Source organism: Dipodomys spectabilis, unplaced genomic scaffold, assembly GCF_019054845.1.
Source record: "Dipodomys spectabilis isolate Male_0828 unplaced genomic scaffold, ASM1905484v1 ptg000669l, whole genome shotgun sequence".
Classification (NCBI taxonomy): domain Eukaryota; kingdom Metazoa; phylum Chordata; class Mammalia; order Rodentia; family Heteromyidae; genus Dipodomys; species Dipodomys spectabilis.
Window position 1 is genome coordinate 7,046,616 of NW_024871346.1, and position 25,078 is coordinate 7,071,693.

Sequence of the window (25,078 nt, forward strand, 5' to 3'; positions counted from 1 at the left end):
TTAGGGTTACAGAGCAAATCTTCACAGTACAGAAAAGACAGGGGGGTGGGCACAGAGGAGGGGGGCCCCCTCCGGACAGAAACCATTGCCAGAGCCAGGCCAGGGGCGGGGAGTGAGGGGACTCAGCCCCGCCTGCGGGTGTTCATGGCACTGAGGGGCCTGTAGGGGGCGCTGGTGGGGAGGAGGGCCCTGCTGCTGCTGCTGCTGCTGCTGGTGGTTGGGGGAAGCGGTGTTCAGGTGTAGGGGAGGGTTGGAGAGGGCCAGACCCTCCATGTCCTCTACCGGTCCCAGACCAGGGGTCGTATGTCCCCAAGTGTTTGTCGGTCAGGTTGTCTTGGAAGCTGCTAGCTCAGGCCTCGGCCACCTGAGTCCTGGAAGTGCCTTGAGGTTGGAGGGGCTGTGGAGTGGGGTAGATGGGCCCAGGGTCTGGGCAGTTGGAGGAGGGGGGGCGCGTGGTATCTCACCCCTCCCCTGCCCTGCCCACCCCTCCAGACCCTTAGGATAGCTCCTCTCCTGGCAGCTCCTCCTCCAGGTCCCTGTCTTCGGGGGGTCCCACGATGCTAGGAGTGGGGGGCACCAAGGGGGGCCCAGGTCGCCGTTCCTCCCCTGCCTCTGCGGGCTCCTCCTTCACCTGCACCTGGTGGCTGCGCAGAAGGGATGAGGTGGGGGGGGGGGGGCGGTATGGGGGTGGGCTCCGTATCCCCTTGCCCCCAAATGTATCCCAAACCCATGGGCCCTCCCGGAACAGCAACACCCCCGACTTTCCCAGGACACCTCAAAAAGAGGGTGTCAGGATGGAGTGGAGAGAGACACGGGGAGAAGCCATGGGGAGAGAGGGTGGAACACAGGGGGGAAGAACGAGGAGGGAGTGGAGAGCTGAGAGGCCTTGGAGGAGGGAAGAGGAGGGAAGGGTCCTGGGGCAGGAAGGGCTTCCTCCGGGAGTCTGCGGGCTCCCTGTGACCTGTCTCACCTGTACTGGGGAGGGGAAAGGCGAGGAGGGCTGCTGCTGCCATTGCTGGGCAGTGGCTCTCCAGGGGCGCCCCCATCGTCCTGGCTGAGGGGCAGGAGGCTGCTGGCGGAGCCCGGGTTCAGCATGCCAGGGCTGCTGAGAAGCGGGAAGCTGCTCTCTGCCAGGGCGGCCTGGGGCGGGGGCGGGGGGGGGGGGACACGCAGGGCTGGGGTGATCAGCAGCTGAAGGAGGCGCCTTCTCACCCTCCTCCTGCCCATCACCACAGCTGCCTGGCCCAACTCTGCCTTTGGCATCCAGCCGCCCCTCCCAGGCCGAGCCCAGAGCTCTGACCTCCCACCGCCCTGTTTTCCTGGGCACCTGACCTGGTTAAACCCTCCCCCGGGAGACGCGTCAGGAGGCAGCAGCTACACCCTGTGTGCTGCCCAAACCCAGCCTTGAAAGGGCTGGACCAAAGCGGATGGGGCAGGGGACAGTCACCTGGTAGCTGGCATTAAGTGCTCCATAACTGAGACCGGAGATCATGTTCTTCACCAGGGTGGGGCTCCTGGGGAGAGAGGGGGGGCTCCAGCTCATCCATGGCCCAACTAAGGGCAGGGCCATGCTGGGCTGTGTGGGTGTCAGCCTGGGAGTCCGGAGCAAGGTCCTTATTCCTGGCTCCCACCTGGCCCGGGAGGTAGCACGCCCCCCCCCCTCCCCCCACCCCCAGGCATCTGCTGCACCTGCTGGCTCTGGGACCTGTCCTGTCTGAGCACAGGATGCTTCCCAGTCTTCACCACTGGGCACTGCTGATGGCCTGTGTGCCCTGCCCCCCCCCCCCCAACCAATGAAATGAAGAACTGAGGGCAGGTATCAGAGGTGGGCTCATGCTATATGGACAGTGTGGACCCTTGGGGGCAGCAGACCCTCAGCCATGGTCCAGGCGATAGCAGATGGCATCTGTCTATGTTCCAGCCCTGGCTGTGGGGACTCTGCCTTATTGTGGTACCAGGTCCCTCTTGGCTACTTCTCTTGATCACAAGAAGCAAGGACAGCTAGGTGTCAGTGGCTCATGCCTGTAATCCTAGCTACTCGGGAGGCTGAGATCTGAGAACAGCGCTTCAAAACCAGCCTGGGAAGGAAAGTCTGTGAAACTTTTATGTCCAATTAACAAGCGAAAGCCAGAGTGGAGCTGTGGCTCTTGCTGTGAAGGGCCAGCCTTGAATGAACATGCTAAGGGAGAGCACTCAGGTCCTCAGTTCAAGCCCCAGTATGGGCACACACACAAAAGGAAAAAGCAGTCGCAAGCGTCTGCTTTCAGGGGGGTCCACGTACCCGGTCATCTTTGGCGGTCTCCGCTTCTGATACTCGCGTTCATCCACAGTCCACACAGCACCCTTGACGTTCTCCACACGGACGAAGCACTTGTGCAGGCTGAGGTTGTGGCGCACGGCATTCTGGGGGAGCAGGGGACAGGCGCTCAGAGGCAGCCGCGGGGCCTGCTCTCCATTCAGTGAGCGTTGAGGTGGCGTCCTCCAGCAGTCCCATGTCCCAGGTGGCAGTAGCTACCTTTCCCAGCACAGTGACAGCGACAGCCAGAGGGAAGGAAGGTCCCTCCCCTATCCATCCTGCCACCAGGGAGCCCCACTTCCTCTCACTGGCAGCCCACTTCGCTATCGGCCCCCTCTCCCTGCCACACTTTAGAAAACGCTGTTTGCCGACTAAATGACATCTAGGCAGCAGTGATTACTTTCCCTGTCATCACTGATCAAAGACACGCGTGGCTGTGACTCAGAGCTGCTGATGGTAGGATGGTGATAGGGTATCCGGGACACAGCTCATCACGGGCACATGCAGCGCTCCCTTTGGATTCTGACAAATTTGGAAGTCACTCATGACCTTCATGGTGATCTGCACCTACCCCTGGGAGACCGAGAGCCACAGCCTGGAGCGACTGCCTAATACACACTTGTAGAAATAAACCACCTGCTAACCGGGAAGGAGTGGCTAGCTACAGGCAAGACGGAATGAGAGAGAGTGAGAGAGAGAGGAGAGGGGGAGGAGAGAAAGAAGACAAGAGAAGACAAGACAGGAGAAGAGAGAAGAAAGGAGAGGAAAATCTGTCACCTTGTTCTTCCTCTCTCCTCCTGGCAAGGTAAATTCAGGAATTGAGGTCATCTGGCTTGTAGGTCACTTGGGTGAGAGCAGGCTGGCTGGACCCAATTCCCCACTGACAGCCCAGGCTAGGGACCTAATCCATCTCCTGCTCCTCCTCCACGTCCCTCAGTCCTGCCTGTGCACTCTGTCCTCAGATTTTCTGTCCCCTACCTCCAGCCTCCAATATCACCATCATCGCCATTCCTGCCTTCGTGCCCCCACCCCCCACCCCGTCCCTGTTACCTGTCCTCTGTCCACTCCCCCCATCTCTTCTTTACATTTTTAAGTGGGGAAGAAAACGGGCAGGGCGGGCAGCCGGTGCCCCTGGAGACCCCCCCTCCCTCTCTCCCTTCCAACTCTTGCCACTTGCAACTGGCCCGATTTCATTACCAATTTTAATTTGCCTCTAATTAAATCCTGTGTATTTTTCCGACTCGCTTGCTAATCCACGAGGGAGGCGGGCGGCTGGAGTGGAATCTCATGGAGCGATAATTACAAAGGGCCTAATCACGCTGGGCTCCTGCCTTGGAATAAATTTGCCCGCATTACGGGGCTCCGATCCTCCGCTTTGCAAATGAGAATGACCCCAATTTCCGAGGATGGCCTCACCGGGGCTTTTTTCCCTCATTTCGAAGCCTGATTCGTGATGGGAGACTAATTCGTTACGCTAAAACATTAGCGGCAATTTAAGGGGTCTGGCGGGGGCTGCGTAAACAAAAGGACGGGCCCACAACATGGGTCCTGGGAGGGGATGGACATGCAGGCCGAGAGGACGAGGCCTCGGCAGATGGCAGCTCTGTCCCTGGAGCAGCAGCAGCTGGCCAGGCCCACACCCACTCACAGTCCTTCTGCCCTCGTCTGAAGCAAATGGCACCTGGGTGTGGGGTGGGGGCCAGAAAGGGTGAAGGAGAGAGGGTAAGAGGAAGACCAAATACCGTAGGGCAGGGAAGTGGTGGAAAGCGGAGGTCAAAGGGAAACTGTAGACAGAGAATACTTCACAAGTAACACAAATGAAGTGTGGCTTTAAAAAAAGAAAAAGAAAACAAAACCCCTTGAGTCCAGAGCCCGTGTCTCACACCTATAATCCTAGCTACTAAGACTGCGGGACTAAGACTGCAGGATTATGATCTGCGGATCACAGTTGAAAGCCAGCCTGGGTAGGAACATCCTTAAGACTCCATTTCCAAAATGACTGGCAAAAAGCTAGACCGGAGGCGAGACTCAAGTGATAGAGCAACAGCTGAATAAGCAAGCCAAATGAACCCAAGGCCCTCAGTAATGGCAATATCAATCAATCACTCAATCCATCAGTCAACCCCCTTGAAAGTCAAAGTGGATCTTAAGCATAGACAAAATCTAGTCTGCCACTGGTAGTGCCAGGCACGGCAGCCTCGGGCAGCAGAGCACTGCTAACTGGGACGGCCACTCAGTCATTCACTCCGCCTAGCCTGGCTGGCTGCTTACTGCTAGTTAGGGAAGAGACTGAGGTGAAGGCAGACATGACCAATCCTGGGTGACCTGTTTTCAGCTCTTGATTGCAAGAGGCGACACATGCAGACAATCCAAGGAGAGAAAAAGGTACTCTCCTCTAAGAGAAAAGGCTACTGGATGAAAATGAAGCTCTACATTCCACCTCAAAAGAGGCAAAGGATTAACAAACGGCAGCATCCAAATTGACGTTAGATCACAACTGTAGTCTTTCCTCTGTACAGAACCACCACTGCTAAAACCTGGTATCTGATCTGGCTTGAACGGTGGAGATCAGCCCTGGTAGCCCCAAGAGGGCCAGGCTGGCTCAGAAAGAGGGTGAGACTGTGGTTGGCAGGAAATGACATCACTCATAGCCAATCAGAGCAGCTGCTCTAGCTATCTAGTCTCTCTTCCCAGGCTTTGGGGGCTAGGCATGGGGACCTGGGAGAATATGGAGCAGAACCTCCTCCTGCACTCTGCAGCTGCATACTCCAGGGCAGGGGCGGCTGGGGCCATGCAGACCCCACCTCACCCTGGGCGCTGGGGGGGGTGGGGGTGGGGTGTGGAAAGAGGCCTCCCAGTAACACTTGTTGAAATCTTGGGGGAGGGGAGAAGGATGAGCTTGTTTAAGTGCAGTTTCTAAACTGGCCAGCAGGGGGACTCGAAAGCCAGAGATTCAGAAAGGTTTAGCGATAGGGACGCCCTCAGGTGTCCCTCTGTATGGGCAGCACACACATGCACACACACACACACACACACACGCACACGCACACACACACACACACACACACACGCGCGCGCACACACACACACACACACACGCCCTATTTTGGCTATAAAAAAATAAATGGCTTAGCACCCAAGCTCACATCTCTGTGTCCTATTTTTTCTAGGGGTTCCCCTCTTGCATTCCCCTGGTCTCTCAGGAAAACTCCTAATGACTGAAGGTGTTAAAATGACTAATTGGATAGAAACAATTATCTTCCTGCCACTGGTGGCAGAGCTGCGGAGTGTGAGTGGCTGGGTTTGTGTTTCAGAGTATGCTCCACTAGCCCCCATCCATGCCTGTTATCCCCGCCCCACTCCCAGGTGGAGCATTCAGCCAACGTCCAGATCTAAGCGTGGACTCACCACCAGCCTGCCCACTACTGCCTCCTGAGGCCCTACTGCATGGGGCTGGAGTCTGTGGACTAGAGCAGAACAACCGAGAAAAGAGAAAGACTGGTTTCCACAAAGGCAGGAACACAGAGGGGCCCTGGGAGCTCATGTTTGTAATCCTAGCTGATCAGGAGGCTGAGATCTGAGGATCACGGTTCAAAGCCAGCTTGGCCAGGGAAGTCTGTGAAACTCTTATCTTCAATGAACCACCCAAAAGCTAAAAGTAGAGCTGCAGTTTTAAATGGTAGAGTGCTAGCTTTGAGCAAAAAACCCCAAACCAAACCCACCCAGGGTAGCATCCAGGCCCTGAATTCAAGCTCTAGAACCAGCTCAAAAAAAAGGAGGGGGGGGAAGTAGTATAAAGCTGGATAGGATCATTAAAAGACAGGGGAATGCCTGCTTTGCATGCATAAAGCTTTGGATTCAATCTTGTAACTCTCTCTCTCTCTCATGACGGTGCCTGGTAGCACATGCCTGTAAGTAATCTTAGCTACTTGGGAGGCTGAGGCAGGATCCTTCTGAGGATCTTCTTTTGAACCCAAGAGTTCAAGGCCAGCTTGGGCAACATGGTGAGTCTTTATCTCAAAGAAGAAAAAAAAGCTAGTCAAGGAACAACACTCAGCAGCTCTTGCTGAGCTGGGGAGAGGCCTTGGTTCTGCCTGAGGCTTGATGAGCTATTCATTTTCTTTTTTGGGAGGAGGGTGGTACTAGGGTTTGAACTCAGAGCCTCACTAGCCTTCTAGTGAGCCATATCCTGCCCCTGGCGGGCTATTTCTGCAGAACTCAATGTTGAGAGGAAGAACTGTTAGTCTTGCCCTGGAAGGGAGGGAGATGCCTGGGGTGCCGGGAGGGCAGGGGGAGGAGGCGTATACCTCACCTTCCAGGTAGCGGTGTTTCTGCGGAAGTAAGCGAACATCCTGGTGAACCAGTTATAGATCTCATTCAGGGTCAGCTGCCTGTCAGGAGTTTCCAGAATGGCCTGTGGGTGAGAAAAGAGCAGAGACCCTCAACCTGGGCCTGGTAGGGCCTCACTCCCGTGTTCCTTCCCTCTGCCTGGGCCCTAGCTAGCCAGCGTGGACGAGTCACTGCAGGCAAGAGGATAGAGACGGGCAGATGTGGAGGTCCCCTGAGGGTCAGCCGGGCCTGTTCGGCCAGCCTGCAGGAGCACAGGGGCTTCTGAGGACAGCTTCACACACCAGGTCCTGGAGGGAGGACGAGAGTAAAATTCTCAGAAGTGATGTCCATGGGGTGGAGTTGATTGGGATTTTCCCAGAGCATGGAGAGGGACATGAGAATGTATATAAGGTTCTGTGTACGTGCGTGTGCATGTGTGTGTGGGGGGGGGGTATGACAGAGAAAGAGAGTGCTGCCCGCTTATCACAAGTAGATGCACATGGACATGACAGATGCCTGACAAACCTAGTGCGTGTGGGCAGTCAAATCAGTGTGCCCTAGTCACCGTGCGACACGTGTGTGAGCAGCAGGTCTGTGTGAGCAGGCAAGATGGAGGGCAGGGCAGTGCCTCTGTGCCATTCCCCAGCCCTCCTCCGCTCCGGCAGCTCACCTGGCGGATGAGGGAGGCGTAGGTGAAGGGGGGCCTGACGTCGGCGTTCTTGTAGAACTCATGATTCTGGGCCAGCTCTGGGGGAGACAGGCAGGGGTGAGGGCCCTGCGGGCGGCGCCCCCCCCCCCCCCCAGCCCTGCTCTAGCGCACCCTTACCTGAGGAGATGGGAGAGCAGAACTTGTCACTGCTTCTCCTGCGGGCTGGGCCCCCGCTGTGCAGGGAGGCAGAGCCCAGGCCAGGGGGCCGCAGGGGGGTGACGGGGGCAGCAGCCGAGGTTGGGGGGTGCACCAGGCCATCTGGGAATGGGTCTGCGGAGACGGTCACCTTGGAGAATGAGGAGGAGCCGGGGACTGGGTTCAGCTGTGAGCAATGGGGGAGGGGAGCTGAGAACAGCACCAAGGGAACTGAATGGAGGGTACAAGGGACTGTGGGGGCTGGGGGGGGGGGGGGCAGGAGGGTCACTCACGGGCTGGCTGAAGGGCTTGGGCTCAGAGGGCCGCATGTGCAGGTGCGCCATCATGGCCTGTAGCCGCTCACTCTCCTTGGCGAGCTGTGGAGAGGCAGCGGGGCGAGGTGAGCCTGGGCTTCCTTTACCCAGTGCGCCAGCACTTGGGTAGGAGGGTTTTGGGGTCAGAAGACCCTTATGTACTTAGTGATTCACATACTCAGGTTCACGCCTATAATCCTAGCTACTCAGGAGCTGAGATCTGAGGAGGACCATGGTTTGAAGCCAGGCTAGGCAGGAAAATCTGAGAGACATTTATCTCCAATTAAGCATCAAAAAGCCAGAAGCAGAGTTATGGCTCAAGTTATAGAGCACTAGCTTTGTGCAAAAAAGCAGAAGGACAGTGCCCAGTCCCACTACAAACAAATAAGCTCATTAATTAATTCAATGGATCTTTTGCTATAACCCTCTCCTGGGAGAGTGCTCTGTGCCTAGCAGATTGGCTGCTTGTTGGACTGTGCCTCAGAGCTTCAAACACAGGAGCCTGACTGCTGCCTAGGTTCTAGGCACAGCTCTGTCACTTGCCGGCAAAGCAACCACCAGAATGGCTTTCTGTGCTCTCTGTATACAAAATGGGATTAATGATCCAGGTGTGACCACATGAGGCTGCCTGCCCTGCACATTAGTTTTTATTTTGGGGGGGAGGGGCTGGTACTGGGGCTTGAACCTCAGCAGTAATGTTGCTTGGCTTTTCCACTCAAGGGTTAGCACTCTTAACACTTGAGCCATAACTCCCATTCTGGCTTTTTGCTGGTTAATTGGAAATAAAGAATCTTTCAGCTTTGTCTGTCTGGGCTGGCTTCGAATCGATCCTCAGATCCCCACTTCCTAAGCAGCTAGGGTTGCAGGCATGAGCACCGTCGCCCAGCTTGTTATTTTTGTGTTTGTGTAGCCGAGTCTTTTCAGTTCCCCACTTTGGTTCACACTCAGAATTCAGCTGTCCTCACCTCATGCCGAGGTAATTAAGACTTAGCATAGAACACTCCCACAAGACTATAGAGACCCTTCCTGGAAAGCCCACATGATACTGGGCAGGGCCCAGCCCATTGTACCCCCACCCCTGCCCCCTTGGGCCACACCTGGATCTCCAGCTGCTGGACCACCTGCATCTGCACACGGCACTGGGCCGTGCTCCGGTCATCCAACGCATGCTCAGTGTTGAGGTGTCTTGGAGGGGAAAAGAGGCGGAGAAGAGAATGGGTCTGGGTTTTCCTGCTTCACCTCCCAACCCAACCTCCAATCCCACTCGCCTTTGGTCTGCAAAGCAGACAGACCAAGAGATACAAAGAAGAGAGAGAGGAAAAAAAAAGAAGAAAAGAAAAACAGGGCAAAGGAGGAAGCCTTCTCGTCAGGCTCCTTTGATGTCTTTGCTAAAACTCAGCAACAGAGAGATCTAATTGCAAATGAACTAATTAAGTAAACCTCTGACGAAGCGTGAAAACAATTTGTTTGACCCTGATGCTGCATGGGTCCGGGAGACAGCAGAGTTAATCAGTCAGTGACAGCCTGGCACTGCGGTGGCAGCTGGCCGCCTGCTGCCAGCCGCCTGTCGGCCTCCCGCCCTGCCTGTCCGCGGCCCTCCCTCTCCAGGCGGTGGGGAGGGCGGCGAGTAGTGAAGTGCTTCCCCCTGAGACTCCCCCTTGTCTGGGTAGGGATGGCAGGCTGCCAGCCAGGGAAAACAGAGGGGGAGGGGAGTGATGGGGGCCAAAGAAGAACCAGAACACCCCCTCCCGCTCCCCTTGCAGGGAAGACACAGGCCAGCTGGTGACCGAAGGCCCCAGAAGGGACAAGCTTGGTGGCAGGCTGGGGTGGGGAGCTGCTGCTGGGGAGGGTCAGGGTGACACTTACTTGATAAACTGACCCAGGTCTTCGCACAGGGTCTCACAGCCTGGCCATTTGCACTCTCCATGTCCATAGAGGGGGTGGGAGCCGGGGGTCTCCTCATGGGAGGAGCTGGGGGGAGGCAGGAGGTAGTTGTGGTTAGAGACACCCCCCCCCCCATGGCCCCAGCTCCACTGCTGGCGCTCTGGGAGACAGGGCCAACTTCTGGGTCCCTGAGCTCTCGCCGGGAGTCCTGGCCAGCCCGTGGGACAGGTCATTGCCTCCCGCTCCCATGCCACCCCCACTCTACCTGTCTCTCCGTGCTGTGAGCACAGTAGGTTGTCCGTTGGGCAGGGGGTGGTGGGAGAGGGGTGGGGAGACCTTGGGGGGGCTGGCAAACGAGGTAGCAGTAGCAGCTGTGCCGGCGAGGTCCAGCCCCTCCTGCCTGACGCTGTCCTCAGCAGGCTGTCCAGGGGCACCCTCGCCCTTCCACAGCTGGGGCAGATCCGTCGGGCACACGGCTGCTGCGGGAGAGATGGGGAGGCTGGCAGGGCCCGGGCCCATCCACGGCCTGCATCTCACCTGGCTCGGGGGCTCAGAGATGGCGGGGGAGCTGGGGGTGGAGGGTGGGGGAGGGTGGGAGTGGGCTCACCTTGCGGGAGAGTCTGGAGGGGCCCTGACGCTTGGCTGGGCTGCAGGCTGACCAGCCCCTGTCTCTGCAGGTTGAGCAAGTGCTGCTGCTGTAACTGTTGTATCTGGAGGAGCTGCTGCTGGAAGGCCAGCTGCTTGTTCCCCAGCGCCTGGGAGGGGGCCCGAGGGGGTGGGCAGAGAGGGGCGCCGTTAGCCTCAGCCGTGCCATCTGGCCCCCACGCTGCGGCCACCCCCTCCCAGGGCCTGTCAGCCCCCGGAGCTGCCGTGGTGGCGTCCGCGGCTGCAGCTTCTCTGCTCCCGGCCCAGCTTCCATAGGGCTGCATGCCTCCTCACAGTAAACACACGCATGCACGCATGCACGCACGCGCGCGCGCGCAAACACACACAGCCAGACCCAGACACGCAGCACGAAGCCCTCCTTCCTTCCCCCTCCCTCCTCCGCGGCTCTGGCTCCCGAGCTACAGCTGTGCATCTGTAGGGAGGGGAGGAAGCTCGCCCTATCACCATGATCAATGAGCCCGTCAGATCTGGGGACCACTCCTGCCTGGAGGGCATCCTTTCCACAGGCCCAGGGCCCCCTCCACTGGGGGGAGGTTCTGTCCCCGCATTCCTCCACCCCTAGATCCCATCCTTTCTTGCTTTTTGGACACAGGGTGGGGGGAGGGTGGGACTTGGTCGGAAGATCAGCTCACAGAGCAGTTCCACTACCACGGCACACACGGCTTCTTCTTCTGCGGACAGCTTCTGCCAGCCCCCTCCCCCTTTCAGGTCTTCTCACATGCACTGACAAGCGAGCTGTCACCAAGCACTCTGAGTCCTGAGAGCCATGCATGCCCTGGGTGTTTGGAAGCAGGGTCATCACTGCCTGCCTGCCTGCCTGCCTGCCTGCCTGGGGTGGAGACTGGCTACTGAATAAGGAGACAGGAGGCTAAACCAACAGAGACTGATGATCTGGAGCATCTGTAAGACGAAGGGTGGCTGAGGAGAGGATGGGGAAAGCCCTGGAAAGAGGCATTAGAGAACCTTAGGCTGCACTGTGGCCAGTTTCCGGGACATGGGTGGTGTCTGGGATGTGGGGAACCCGATGGAGTCACTGTGACCCAGATAGGGCAGGGGGTCTGGGCTGGGGAGTTCTGGAACAAGTTGGTGGGGCTGGGCAAGGCATTATAAGAAAGGACAGGTTGGGCACCATGGTTCATACCTGTAATCCTAATTACTCAGGAGACTGAGCTCGAGGATCACAGTTCTGGCAGGAAAGTCTATAAGACTCTTAACTACCAAAAAGCCAGAAGTGGAGCTGTGGTTCAAGTGGTAGAGCACTAGCCTTGAGTGAAGGACAGCACCCGGACCCACCCACCCACACACCCACACACCCACACACACACACACACACACACAGAAAGCAGCTTAGGCCTCTGCTGAGGGGCTGGGTCTCCAACAGAGGTGGGCAGCAGGATGGCATGACCACAGCAAGCAGCTAGACATGAGCACAGAACATCACTCTTACGCTGGTAACATGCATTCGTGTGCAGTGACAGCTCCAGACAAGGAGAGAAAGAAAAAAATGGGTGGCATGCGAGTAACCTTCCCTCTTACTCCCTTAAAGTCTTCCCTGCAGCTTTTTCCTGGCCTTTCTATTTCCACAAGGCTGACCACTTCCAGACTGCAGCTTGTGTCCAGGAGAGGGCTGGGCTGCAGGTGTGGGGGAGGGGAGCTCCGAGGGCCATCCTGGACTTGGGCCTGGTGGTGATTACAACTACTCACCTCTTTGGGCTGCTGTTTTCCTGCCTGCTGCTGGGTGAGGAGCTGTAGGTGGAGCTGCTCTTGCTGCTTCTTGTAATATTCCTGCAGCTGGAGGAGCAAGGGGGTGGTTAGCCACAGGGCCTGCTGGCTCCAAATCTAGCCTTGTTCTGCCCAGGGTCCTGCAGGGTTCCCTAGAAAAACTGGCCTGATAGGGTCTGTGATCCCCAAGAGCAGAATGTGGGGGTGGGGGCAAGAGGGAGGAGGCAGTCCTCAGCTCTGCTCCTCTGACTTCTTAGTTTTCCTGAACAGGTGACAGGGACAAGGGGCCGGCATGTTCCAGTACTTTGCCCTTCCTGAGTCCTAGAGATGGACATGGGGCCAGCACACAGAAAACCTGGAAGGGGGAGCTGCTGAGGCAGGTGAGACCTTTGGCTCTCCCAGTTGCCCTGAAGGAATGTGGATGGGTCCAGCCTGGGCAGTCTCTCTGGTTTCTACCACAGCCTGAGCCCTCAGCAGGCTGGTGATAGAGAGGGAGGCCAGAGGCCAGGCAATCTGGGGAATCCCGCTATCCTGGGGTCGAACTCACCTGCTGGAGCATGAGGGCCTGTTGCTGCTGGAGCAGGGCCTGCAGCTGTGGGGGTGACAGGATCTGCTGCATCTGCTGGGGGGTAAGCATCTGCTGCGACATCATGGCCACTGACATGGGCACCTGCAGGATTTTCCCTGTTAGTGCCAGGCAGAGCCTGGGGCCTCACACAGGGTGGAAGGACGGTTCCAATGAGACTGCCTGGGTTTGCATGCTGGCCCTGCCACCTACAGCCCTGTCTCTTTAGACACATGACTTAACCTAAAATGGAAAAAGGAAAGCAATGCCTACCTTGAGAGGGTAACACAAGGGTTAATGGCTAGTGGTAGGGCAGAGCCTGTAAGGGCTGGCGGTGATGGTAGGACACTTAGTCCTTGGTGCAGGACAATTAGAGGGCTGTGACCTCCGATTAGTGGAAGCCATCCTTTGGAGGATTTGTCACTCAGTGTGGGGAGAAGCACACAGGATAGTCCCACCTCTGTTCAGTCTGTCCTGAGACCACCAGCTAGGTGCACAACCACAGGAAGAATTTTTTTTTTCCAGTCCTGGCTTAAACTCAGAGCTGGGACACTTTCTCTGAGCTTCTTTTGCTCAAGGCTAGCACTCTACCCCTTGAGCCACAGAGCTTTTTCTGTGTATGTGGTGCTGAGGAATCGAACCCAGGGCTTCATGCATGCTAGGCAAGCACTCTACCACTAAGCCACACTCCCAACCCGACACAGGAAGATTTTAACAAGTGGCCCAGCCAGGTGCTGGTGTAATCCTGTAATCCTACCTATTCGGGAGGCTAAGACTTGAGAATCACAGTTCAAAGCCAACTGGGGCAGCAAAGTCAGTGAGACTCTTTTATCTCCAGTGAAGCAGGAAAAAAGCTGGAAGTGGAGGTGTGGTTCAAGTGGTAGAATGCTAGCCTTGAGTTAAAAAAAAAAAGGGGGTCAAAGGAGGGGCTGGGAAGGTGGCTCAGTGGTAGAGCGCTTGCCTTGCATGCATGAGGCCCTGGGTTCGAGTCCTCAGCACCACATAAGCAAAAAGGATAAAAAAAGCCGGAAGTGGCACTGTGGCTCAAGTGGTAGAGTGCTAGCCTTGAGCAGAAGAGCTGAGGGACAGCGCCCAGGCCCAGAGTTCAGGCCTCACGACCAGACCCCCCCCCCCCCACCAAAAAAAAAAAGGCCAAAGGAGAGCACAAGGCCCTGAGTTCAAGCCCTATCGAGTGTACAAGGAAATGAAGACCTATCCCAGAGGGAGGGACGAGCAGCGGGTGGGGTGGGGGAATCAGGAGGACAGTCTCTCCTTCTAGCTCACGCTAAACTTGTTGGGCAATTTCTAGCAGGTGGTCTGCCCTCTCTGAGGTGTCCCTTTTCCTCATACATAAAGCACAGGCTGGCTCCTAGCGGGAACAGAACACAGGGGATTTGGGGGATACCAGCTTTACACCTTCTGTCCTGTGGTCCAACTACAGGCAAGAGGCTCGGGATAAAGCACCAGTGTTACTCTCCCCACCCCATGCTCCTGAGGCTTGCACAGTCACCAACGGACAGCTCTAAGCCACTACACTCTCCTCTCCCCTTGTACAGAGCAGGTGCTCTGATGCAGCTCTCTGCCAACCCCGTTCTAGAAGCTTTCACTGCCTACCTTGCCTAATCTCTCACTCCCAAGCCTGGCACACAGTAGGTGCTCTTAACTAAGTATATGCTTCCTAAACTGAAATACCTGGGGTGGGAAGGGAGGGGTATAGGGACAGCCCAGTCAGGAAGGAAGTCCTGCAGGAACTTGTCCCCAGAGCCCCTCCCAGAGCCCCAACCCTACCTGGAGGCTGGAGGAGGAGTTGGCTCCCTTCCTGCAGGGGCAGGACTCAGTATCCAGCCATCCTATAAGCCACAGAATAGGAAATTTCCCCAGGCAGAGTCTGAGCAAACAGGGAACACAGGCATACCCTGGAAGGTCCACCGCTAACCCCCTGCCCAACTGGTGGCTAAGCCCTACTCCTGAGCTTCCCCCCTCCCCCCCCCCCCCCCCCCCCCCCCCGTCTCTGGGAGGTGTGGCAAGCTAGCTTTTAGCATGGCTGTACCATGTAATATAAAGGAAGGCTCCTGCCAGGGACCTCTAAGCAGGTGGCAGGTGAGGTGAGGCAGGCTGGAGAGCTCTGTGGGGCTTGTTCCTTACAGCCCATTTCCACCCAGGAGCAGATCAGCGAGGCCACACCTGGGCTTGAAGTAGGAGGGTTAGGATTTAAGACCAGGTCTATGAAGCCGTGGCTCTGGGTGTTTGCAGCTCCCACTAGTTTCTCAACCACAGACCCAGAGGTGACTTTCAAAAGTTGCAACCATATGCTACGCCAAACTTAACTTACAAATTCATTTTCCTCTTTTTCAGAACGAACAGCTAAGAAGACCTTAGAGTGTCTTGTTAAGTGTTTCCTATTTTCAGATATGAACATTATCAGCAGGACAATTCTCTGTGCAGCGGTGTTTGATTCATCTGATAATGACATGGGTCATATCATTAAACAAAACATAGCTGGTGTGGTGGCTCATGCCTGTAATCCCAACTACTGGGAAGGCAGAGATTGAGAGAATCATAGTGTTCATGAGAGGATGACTATGCGTGCAGAAGCCTGTCCACGTTCCATTCCCATGGGAACAGCCCAGGCAAAAAGGCAAATCTGGAAATGGGTAAGCAGGCACGCCGGGGATGGGGGATGCAGCAGTCCCAGTGGAAGGGCAGAAGCAGCCGAGGCCTCAGAAGTAATTCCCTTCTTTGTACCTTCATTCCTGAACCATTCTGTTTTCCATCCAGAGACTGGGTGGAAGGGTTTCAAAAGCCTAGGCAGGAAGTGTTCCACATGAGGTAGGGACCCCGGCCTGTCCTTCCCTTCCTTCTCTCAGGGCACCTGCAGCGGCAAGTGCCAAGCCCTGGCTTTCTGAGTCAGGTGATCGAGGCTCTTTGAAGTCACCAAGCCTCACCTTGCCCACCTTCTGGCTGGGACTCAGAACACCTGCCCTTCCCGTTTCTCACAGTACACAGGCTGCGCTCACCAAGCAGGTTCGGGGCATGGGGCCTGGCCCTATGAGGTGGTACTGTGATGGTTACCATTTCATGAATGAGCGCTGACTAAATAACTTGTCATGCTCCCAAAGGGGCAACAGAAGGGGGTTATCAAAGGGCACTGCATGGCTAGGGACACTGAGACCCAAAGTAGCAGGTGTACCTATGGCAGAGAGAACTGAACTCAGAAGAGATAGACAGGACAGACAGACTAGAGCTGCCCAGAGCCTCAATCCAGGCACTAGAACCGTGAGTCACAGGCAGAAGCACACAGCTAAGGACTGGCCTGGCCTTCCCCAGGGCTTTCCACCTCACAGACACAGAAATAGAAGAGACCTCGGATGGCCTCCCTGGCTCAGGGGCTCCTGCCAGGGTAGCTGCAGAGGCCACTATGAGACCCAGAGGGTGGAGTGCTCATGCATGCCGGCCTCCAGGTGGCCTGATGGGACCAAGAAGTGTCATGAAGTGGCTGGGTACAGCCACCCACCACCGTGCCCCTTAGGGGTGCTGAGAACCGAGTCCCCATGGACTCACCAGACTGGGACATGTTATCACAGGCACTTGCCAGCTGGTAAGCTCAACGGGGCCCCAGGAGGCCCCATCTGGAGAGCAGCCAGGAGCTTCCCTGGCCGGGAGAACTGCATTGAAAGCCAGCAGCTGATCCAGCCCCCTAGCAACTCTGCTCAGGCCCCAGTTCCTCTACCTACCATAAACACAGGGTGCTAGCGGGGAAGAGACGATATCTGACAGAGGAAGTTCATCTGGGGAGCACAGGTCAGAGTGGAAGCAATTTGGTGCCTGAGTGAAGGACTCACACACGTAAGTCAGGAGTCCCTGGGTGAGTGGGGAGCAGTATGGAGACATCAGCATGGAGTGTGATTTGGGTTGACTCCTTTGCAAATAACCAGAAGAAAATTTGCAGACTGGCCAGGCACCAGTGGCTCATACCTATTAATTTGAGCCACTCAGGAGGCTGAGATGTGAGGATCAAGGTTTGAAGCCAGACAAGGCAGGAGAGTCTGGGAGACTCTTATCTTTAATTAATTAACAAAAAAGCCTGAAGTGAGCCGGGTGCCAGTGGCTTATGGCTAGGACTATAGCCACGGTTCAAATCCAACCTAGGCAGGAAAGTCTGTGAGGCTCTTATCTCCAATGAACCACCAGAAAACTGGAAGTGGCGCTGTGGCTCAAAGTGGTGGAGCACTAGCCTTGAGCAAAAGAGCGTGTGTGTGTGTGTGTGTGTGTGTATGTGTGTGTGTGTGTGTGTGTGTGTGTGTGTGTGTGTGTGTGTGTGTGTGTGTGTGTGTGTGTGTGTGTGTGTGTTTACACAGGTTGCAGGGGAACGTGGAGTTGTGGCTCACTAGCTATGGCTAACCTTGAGCAAAAAAGCTCATGGACAGTGCTAAGGCCCTGGATTCAAGCCCCAGGAATGGCACAAAATGAATGGAAATGGAAAAGAAAGGAAAGAAAAAAGGAAGAAAGGAAGGAAGGAAGGAAGCAAGCAAGCAAGCAAGCAAGGTTTCAGTGTAGTTATAGCAAGAAAGTGGTAGGACATTTAGAAAACTTTCCAGAAATGCCATATGGCTGGCCCCAGCCATCTCCTCTGAACTCCCAGCTACCTGTACCACCTCCTGTGATTTGGCTTTCTCTGCCTAGGGTTCAGGCCTGACCTGACCACACCAGTCAATCTCCCCATGTTGTACCTGGAGCCTTAATACGGTTTGGAAGGCCATCTGAGGCTGCTCTTGAAGGGCGAGAAGGATGCTGGGAAGTGAGTGGCAGGCCATGCCGTTAGGGAGCAGAGTGGTACCTGTGGGGCCCCAGGAAGGACACCATCAACCTCCTAATAGAAAACAAGCATTTCCACTCAGGTAAGAAGCCCAGCCCTGTCTTCCTTGCCTGAGGGCCTGAAGCCCACAGGAATGCTCTGTTTCTAGGCGCGGGAAGTAGAATCAACAGTGAGGGCTCCCAGCTCCTGGGGAAGTTCAGACCTGATCCCAGGGAACTTGGGTCTCTATGGTGGAGACACAGGCAGTAGTGTGTGGGGACTCAGGAGTGTGAGTGTTGGGGGCGTGACTTTGGACAACATAACCTCTAGGCCTTACTGTCTTCATCTGCAGGATAGTTTGATGAAAGCACCTGTCCCACAGATATGAGGGCAAATGACATGGTACATATAAAGAGCTTGGAGCCCATCTCTAGAACATTCCATACATGTCAGCCATTGGCATAGTAAGAAATACTTGGTGAGGTCTGCTGAATGAACCAATGAGCTGATTACTGGGAGGAAAGGAGGCAAAAAGTGAGAAGATGGTTTTATCTGTTCCTCTAAGCTCAAAACTGGCTGGGCATCAGTCGCTCATACTTGTAATCCTAGCTACTCAGGAGACTAAGATTGGAGGACTGTGGTTTGAGGCCAACTCAGGCATAGGAGTCTGTGAGACTCTTATCTTTAATTAACTAGCCAAAAGCTGGAAGTGGAGTCGTGCCTCAAGTAACAGAGTGAAAAATCCTACGGACAATGCCAACGCTCCAAGTTCCAGCCCCAGTACCAGCACTAGAAAAGACAACAAACCCTTAAAGCTGTTGGATAGCTCTCATGTTCTCAGGGGTGGGAGTGTCCTAAGGATGTCTCAGACCTTGCCACAGTACCAGACTCCAAAGCTCCTGCCATGCCTGCCTACGGCCTCCAGCGCCACCCAGCTCCATCCCTCCCGCCAGGGCCAGCAGGTCCCATTTGGTTTGGGGCCAGTCCTATTGTGGGGCCAGTCCTTTCCTGTTCTTATAGGGAATCCCTGAGCTGGGCTGGCAAGGAGAGGGCAGCCACTGCAGAACCAGAGCGCATCTCGGGGTGGGGGTGGGGGGAAGTGCCAATCCATCAAGCAAACCCAGTCTTGACAACTCAGAGTGTATGTATGAAGACAGGCATGGGGTCTCTCTTCCTCTCGGTACCCCTCTCCAGCCACACCCCTCCTCTCCAGTCCCCTCTGAGAGCCATTTAGATAGCTCACGCATTGTTCCTTGGGCACCTTGAACTTTTCAAAGCACTTTCTGACTGTACATTCAATTTTTAAAAAATAAAACAGATCCTTGGTTGAAGCTCTGGAACTTTCCTCAGGACCAGGTTCTTCTTTTTGGGGGGGTGGGGGTAGGAAAGGAATCCTATATTCCCCTCCCTTTCCTCATACCCCCCTCCCCCTCTGGCCCCCTTCAGCCCCTAGAAGGCTCAGGATCAGCTCTGTACAGTGCTCTCTCTTCCTCCCTTAGATAAACTTCCTTTCAAAGCCTGGCTTAATCCTCTCTCCCCAGTCCCCAGCCATCCGCACTGCTGGGGGGGGGGGGGGGGGGGGATGGGCTCCACTGCAGGGCAGAGGGGGAGGGGAATGGCTGCCCCAGTAGTGACCCAACCAGACTCAGACTTCAATTCTCCCAAGTTCTTTGTGTCACAAAAGGTAAACAGAAGGCCTGGCTTCCCCTCCTCCCTCCCCGAGTTGGCCAGATGGGCCGGCAAGCTGGGGGGAAGGGAGAAGGGGGAAAAAAGGGCAGATTGTACAAAGGAAAACAAGAGAGATAGAGAGACAGCAGAGACGGGAAACGGGGAGAGACTGGGAGAGTCAGTGGTTGAGAGATTGGCGCGGGGGGGGGGGGGGGGGGAGGGGGGGGGTGCTACAAAGGGAGGTGCGAGGGCGGAGACTCCGGGGCAGAAGGAAGCACACTGGGAAGACTGCCTGGGACAGACCCCAAGTGGAGAGGCAGGGCAGAGGAGGCCCGGCAAAGGAGGGCCAGAGACAGTGACTATAAAGACAAAGAGGCAAAAGTGACCCGGGCCTGGGGACCAGAGGGGCAGGGAAAGTGGACGTGTCTCCACCCACACCCTTGCAGTGACTAGACTTCTTCCTGGAAAAAGTTGCCCACTTTCTAGTCCCCCAGCCTAGAGCAGGAGCAGCAGCAGCAGCAGCAGCAGCAGCAGCAGCAGCACACCCTCCTCACCTGCAGGGCAGAGGCTGACTGTTTGCTGTCATTGTTCCCGGGGGAGCTCAGACTGGAGGCCTGCTGTAGCAGGAACTGGCGGGCCACCTGGAGAGCCTGTAAGACAGGGGCTGAGTCAGTGGGGGCCCAGCAATAGCCTAAGAGGTGCGACAGTACCCAAGGAGTTGAGGGATGGGGGTGGGGGGGTGGCATGGGGGCGGGAGGAGGTCTTGAAGCTCGCAGGTCCATAGGGAACCACTGAGAATTGTCTGTCTGTAATAGTCACAGACCTCAGGGACTCACCCTGGAACCAGTGAGATTCTGTGAGGGTTCACTGAGGACAATGAGTGGAAAGTGGATGATCAAACAGGATCCAGGGCTGCAGGGCTCACTCCTGTAACTCCAGCTACCCAAGACGCTGAGGTCTGAAGATGGCAGTTCAACACCAGTGCCTGGACAGTAAAGTCCATAAAACTCTTATCTCCAACTAGCTACCAAAAAGCTGGAAGTGGAGCTCAAGTGGCAAACTGCCAGCCTGGGGTGATAAAAGCTAAGGGTGCCCAGGATATAGCATGGAGAGGTGTAGGGGCCAGATATCAGGGGGCAATAGCCCTAGAGCTGGCCAGCCCAGATGACCTCAAGGAGACATTGCTCAGGATGAAGAGATGATGTGTGACCATCCCTGGTAGGGTGGAGAAACAGCAGGGGTGGGACTTGGAGGGGAAGTTGGGGGAGATCCCAACTCAGTCTCTGGGGCAGAGAAAAGTAGCCAGGGGAGCTGAATTCACTCTTGCCGACTCTTTTACGTTGTGGTCCCCTGGAGCATGAAATTACAAGATTTACAGGGGAAAAAATGACAGGGCCTTGCAGTCTCATTCCTCCCTGTGACAGGCCTTCCACTCCAGGTCCTCCCCCCAGCAGGTCCCTTCCCCCTCCTCCCACCATGCCTAGGGTCCCCCTCCTTTAGACCAGATAGGAGAGAAACCAGGTAAGACTCCTGGCCTAGTCGAAGCTATCTATGCCTTCCCAGGCCCAGGTGCTGTGGCAGAGGACTAGAGAGCCCATTAAAGTGATGTACAAGGGAACGTCCACCTCTGCTGGTGGTGAGGGCTGAGCGGGCCTCCTGGAGGACTGGGCTCTCAGCGTTCTGAAGAGCCAGGTCCAAGTGGAGAAGTAAGGAGAAGGGTGTTATTGCAGTGACAGCAGGCCAGAGTTCAAATCCCAGACTCTGGGATTTGAAACTATCCCCAGGGCAGGCAGAAAGCTGAGCTGCTCCTGGGCTGCACTAGGAAAAGGCTGGAGAGGCCTACAGAGGCCTCTGGAAATGGGGGATCTTGACCTCCAGGCCCTTTCCTCCCTTCATTCTTTGCTTCATTCACTCACCATCAGCTCAGCACCTGCAAGCCAGCACCTGGAACTCGGAAGCTGACCTCGGAAGCTGACCTCGGATACCAGTGTCTTGACATATAATGTGCTTACAGCTTGACTTGGAACCAGTGTGAGACCCAGAACCATCTGAAGCCTAAAGATCATCTTGGTGTGCCAACTGATGGGAGCTTGGGCTCTGAATGCCTTTGCTCAGATGGCCTGGGCATGCCACCCACTGCTGGGGTGCTACAGATGCCGCTTCATGCCCCACTCCCTGCCTGCCACCAGCTTTGCCACCCATTCCCAGCCTGGGAAAACTTGCAGAAACAGAAGGAAGGCTTACACCAGGCACCAGTGGCTCATGCCTGTGATCCTAGCTACTCAGGAGCTGAGATCTGAGGATCACAGTTCAAAGCCAGCCTGGGCAAGGACTGAGGATCACAGTTCAAAGCCAGCCTGGGCAAGGAAAGTCTGTGAGACTCTTATCTCCAATAAACCACTACAAAACTGGAAGTGGCACTGTGGCTCAAGTGGTAGAGCGCTAGCCTTGAGCTGAAGAGCTCAGGAACAGCGCCCAGGCCCAGAGTTCAAGCTCCAGGATCAAAAAACAACAACAACAGCAACAACAACAGAGGGAAAGCTGGGGAGTGGGGGAGGTGAAGAGAGACAAACACAGAGTGGAAACCTGGCAGCCATTGGTCCTTAAGCCTCCTTTTCTTTCTCCATGTCTTGGATTGAAAACCATGTCCAGTGCTGTGGTTTGGAGGACAAGGCCTAGTTTTCCTTGGGGGGTGGGGGTGGGAAGATATAGTACTGCTTGAAGCATGGGTCATCCTGGCTCCCCTTGACACTGGGTGACCTTGGGTAAGACAGATCAGCCTGCTAAACCTGAGAGGGGGGTGGTGTTTATGTGTGTGAACACACAGGTGCACAGGCGCATGCCAATACTAAGGCTTGAACTCAGGGCTTCCGTACTTTATCACTTAGGGATGACACTTTACCATTTGAGCCACAGTTCTACTTCTGGCTTTTTGCTTATCAGAGATTAGAGTCTCATAGACTTTTCTGCCTGGCCTGGCTTTGAATTACAATCCTCAGTTTGCATTGAGTAGCTAGGATTATGGGCATGAACGCAGGCACTGGGTTTGAGCCTCAGATTTTCCCTTTGTAATGCTGGAGCAAGTTCACACTTCCTTCACAGGAAATCTGTGCAAGGGACAACATATGCCACATGGAGCCCTTACACACAGCACCCAGCAGGTCCTGGACCCACTATTTTAACTGTCATTAATCTATCACCATCCAGAAGACTCTGCAAACAAAACCCTTTTCTAGCCCATACTTCTCAGTCTCCTTAATGAAGCTGAATTCCCTTCCCCCAACCCCATTCAGAAGTCATGAGCAGGATCTCCACAATTAGGAACAAATGGCTTATGACGGATGGCATCCAGTACCCAGCAAGCAGCTAGGACACAGGGATGGAGGGAAGCAGAGCTACAGCAATGAGAGAGATGGGGGCCACTATGAAAAGAAAACCAAATCTTGAGATAGCGGAGGACAGGGTGGTCAATCACCATTTCTGCTGGAGGAGGGCTCAGAGCTGTGGTCGTTAACAAAGCTTGGTGCCAGGCTGTTTCACTGAATTGGGGAATGAGGCAGCCAAAACAAACCACACCCCAGTTTTTTTGTTGGGAATTTTGACAAAAGTAGGATTCAGCTTCATCCATATTGTCCTGAGAATTAATTGTCACTGGGTTTAACCAGGAGGATTAGAAGGAGTTCTGCCTCCCTCACCCATCTCAAACCTAGAAGTACTCCCAGGAGAGCCTGTCACTTTACTCCAGGGCCCAGGGTAATTTACTAAGTCACTGGCCATTAAATAATCTAAGGAGTGGCCAGGGAGGACCACTTACTCGCCCTGCCCTCCCATTGAGGGGCTTCCCTTCTACTGGATAGCCATAAACACTAAGCAAAGACACAGGAAACCTGGATTCTGTGTAATTATTATGCAGAGGATAGGCCACCTGGGATGTGTAGCTAGGAAAGGCCTCTCTGAGGAGACACCTTATAGCAAGAAAAGCCTTTTTTTCCTAAGGGGTACAATTTAAGGTGGAAGAAATGGATGGTACCAAGGCCCCAAGGTGGGAAAAACTAAAGAAAGAGGTTATAATAAACTAAAAGGACCTGCCAAGTGAGGCAACACACACCTGTAACCCCAGGCCTCTGTCGTAGACACAGGTGAATGGGGAGTTTGAAGCCATCCTGGACTATGTAGCAAGAATCTATTAAAAAAAAAAAAAAAAAAAAAACGGCTGGGAAGGTGGCTCAGTGGTACAGTGATTGCCTTGCATGCATGATGCCCTGGGTTCAATTCCTCAGCACCATATAAACAGAAAAGGCTGGAAGTGGCACTGTGGCTCAAGTGGTAGAGCACTAACCTAGAGCTGAAGAGCTGAGGGACAGTTCCAGACCCAGAGTTCAGGGCCCATGACCAACAGGGAAAAAGATAAAAAATAAAAAAAGCACACACAGACACACAGACACAGACACAGACACAGACACACACACACGAGATAAATGGCTAGTGGCTGATGGCTCACAGGTGTAATCCTGACTACTCAAGTGGCTGAGATCTGATGATCAAAATTCAAGGTGAACCCAGGCAGGAAAGTCCATGAAACTCGTATCTCCAATTAATCACCAGAAAACTGGAAGTGTTGGGGGGGGGGGGGGGGAGGAGGATGGGAAGGGAAGGGGAAACAAAGGAGGAGGCTACAATGCTTGATAAGAAATGTACTCATTATTTTGCCCATGTAATTGTAACCCCTCTGTACAGTATTTTCACAATAAAAAATAAATAAAAATTAAAAAAAAAGAAAATGAAGTGGCACTGTGGCTCAAAGTGGTAGAGCACTGGCCTTGAAAAAAGGAGCTCAGGGACAGCACCCAGGCCCTGAGTTCAAACCCCCAACTGGAAAAAAAAAAGACAAATTATAAAGATTAGTGTAGTAAAACAAAGTAGCCCAAGAGGTGTGCAGATGTTACATCAAATAGGAACATAGATAGACAGATAGATGGATACGTAGAGGACTTTGAATAGAAAGTGATTAATTAATCTTTAATGGTAGATACCTAATTCCCTGCTACAAAACAGCAGGTGTCTAATAAATATTCCTTGACTTCAACTAAACACCCATCCCTCAAAATTGAACTCCTCAGGGAGCAGAGGGTGGGAGGGGGGAGGGAAATCAGGGAGATGGGACCAGAGGTCAGGTCAGTGACCAGCACCATGGAGGGCACTGACCTAGAGAAACACAAGTTCTTGACCAGCTAGACTTTGTCTTCTAGCAAAAGGTCATTAAGAAAAAGAAGGAAGGAAGGAAGGAAGGAAGGAAGGAAGGAAGGAAGGAAGGAAGGAAGGAAGGAAGGAAGGAAGGAAGGAAACTGCATGAGACTAAAGGAGGGTGGGGTAGAGGTAGAGGAGACCATAAAACTCAGAAGTGATTCCACATTCCCACCCCCACCCCCCCAGCCTTGGATTTTTTTTTTTAAGAAGCTTTTTGGAAAAGGCAGTAAATTTTTTTTACACCAACCTCATAAAAATGACATCGGCACATTCTCAAATTAGAACTATTAAAATGAAAACCAGCGACGCACAGCAGACAGACAGTCCCGCGTGGGTAGGAGATACATCCTGTGTGCACAGTGGCGGTCTCTGGACCCTCCTCCATCCCTGCCCATTGTCCCCAAGGAGCTGGTCCTGGGAACCACCCTCAGGAGGCCTCCTTTCTCCTCTCTGTCACCAGCACTGCCCAGATGGGCTTCACAGCATGGTGACCCAGCCTCAGCAGCTCAGCTCCCAGCCATCGCCTAGGCCAGCTTCAGGATACTGGGAGAGACAGGGCTGGGGATCAGTGCCTGGAAGGGCATCTGACTGATGCAAGTAAGGAAAGAGGCAAGGTATGCATGGTGGAGGGAGAGAGGTGAGCGTGGTAACAGTGGCTGTCCTCTCTCATGGTGGAATTCAGCCAAAGTGGGTCTGGCGCCTGATCTGCCTTCCCCTAGTCACCTCTGCAGGATGTTGTGAGAGTGGG

General features: G+C 54.8%; 1 protein-coding gene and 1 long non-coding RNA gene across 5 annotated transcripts in view; one reads left to right on the forward strand and one right to left on the reverse strand.

Moving 5' to 3' along the window:
* The first annotated feature begins 353 nt into the window (after positions 1–353).
* On the forward strand, positions 354–20,013 carry LOC122101507. Its single transcript, XR_006146389.1, has 3 exons — positions 354–433; positions 7,571–7,578; positions 20,002–20,013. It is a non-coding gene; the product is annotated as an uncharacterized LOC122101507 (long non-coding RNA).
* Foxp4 (forkhead box P4) overlaps positions 431–25,078 on the reverse strand; it is a 49,505-nt gene continuing 24,857 nt past the window's right edge. Inside the window, exons 3-17 of one of the 4 annotated variants that reach the window (XM_042671824.1) lie at positions 19,638–19,733; positions 12,603–12,725; positions 12,038–12,124; positions 10,275–10,422; positions 9,933–10,143; positions 9,650–9,754; positions 8,881–8,968; positions 7,763–7,846; positions 7,452–7,620; positions 7,296–7,372; positions 6,609–6,710; positions 2,282–2,403; positions 1,448–1,514; positions 971–1,140; positions 431–644 (exon numbers count right to left, since the gene is read on the reverse strand). In XM_042671824.1, the coding sequence (XP_042527758.1) occupies positions 497–644; positions 971–1,140; positions 1,448–1,514; positions 2,282–2,403; positions 6,609–6,710; positions 7,296–7,372; positions 7,452–7,620; positions 7,763–7,846; positions 8,881–8,968; positions 9,650–9,754; positions 9,933–10,143; positions 10,275–10,422; positions 12,038–12,124; positions 12,603–12,725; positions 19,638–19,733 (1,797 nt within the window). In that variant the 3' untranslated portion in view covers positions 431–496. Of the gene's footprint in view, positions 645–970; positions 1,141–1,447; positions 1,515–2,281; positions 2,404–6,608; positions 6,711–7,295; positions 7,373–7,451; positions 7,657–7,762; positions 7,847–8,880; positions 8,969–9,649; positions 9,755–9,932; positions 10,147–10,274; positions 10,423–12,037; positions 12,125–12,602; positions 12,726–19,637; positions 19,734–25,078 lie in introns of all 4 variants that reach the window. The other 3 variants (XM_042671823.1, XM_042671822.1, XM_042671825.1) reach the window with 3 other exon arrangements.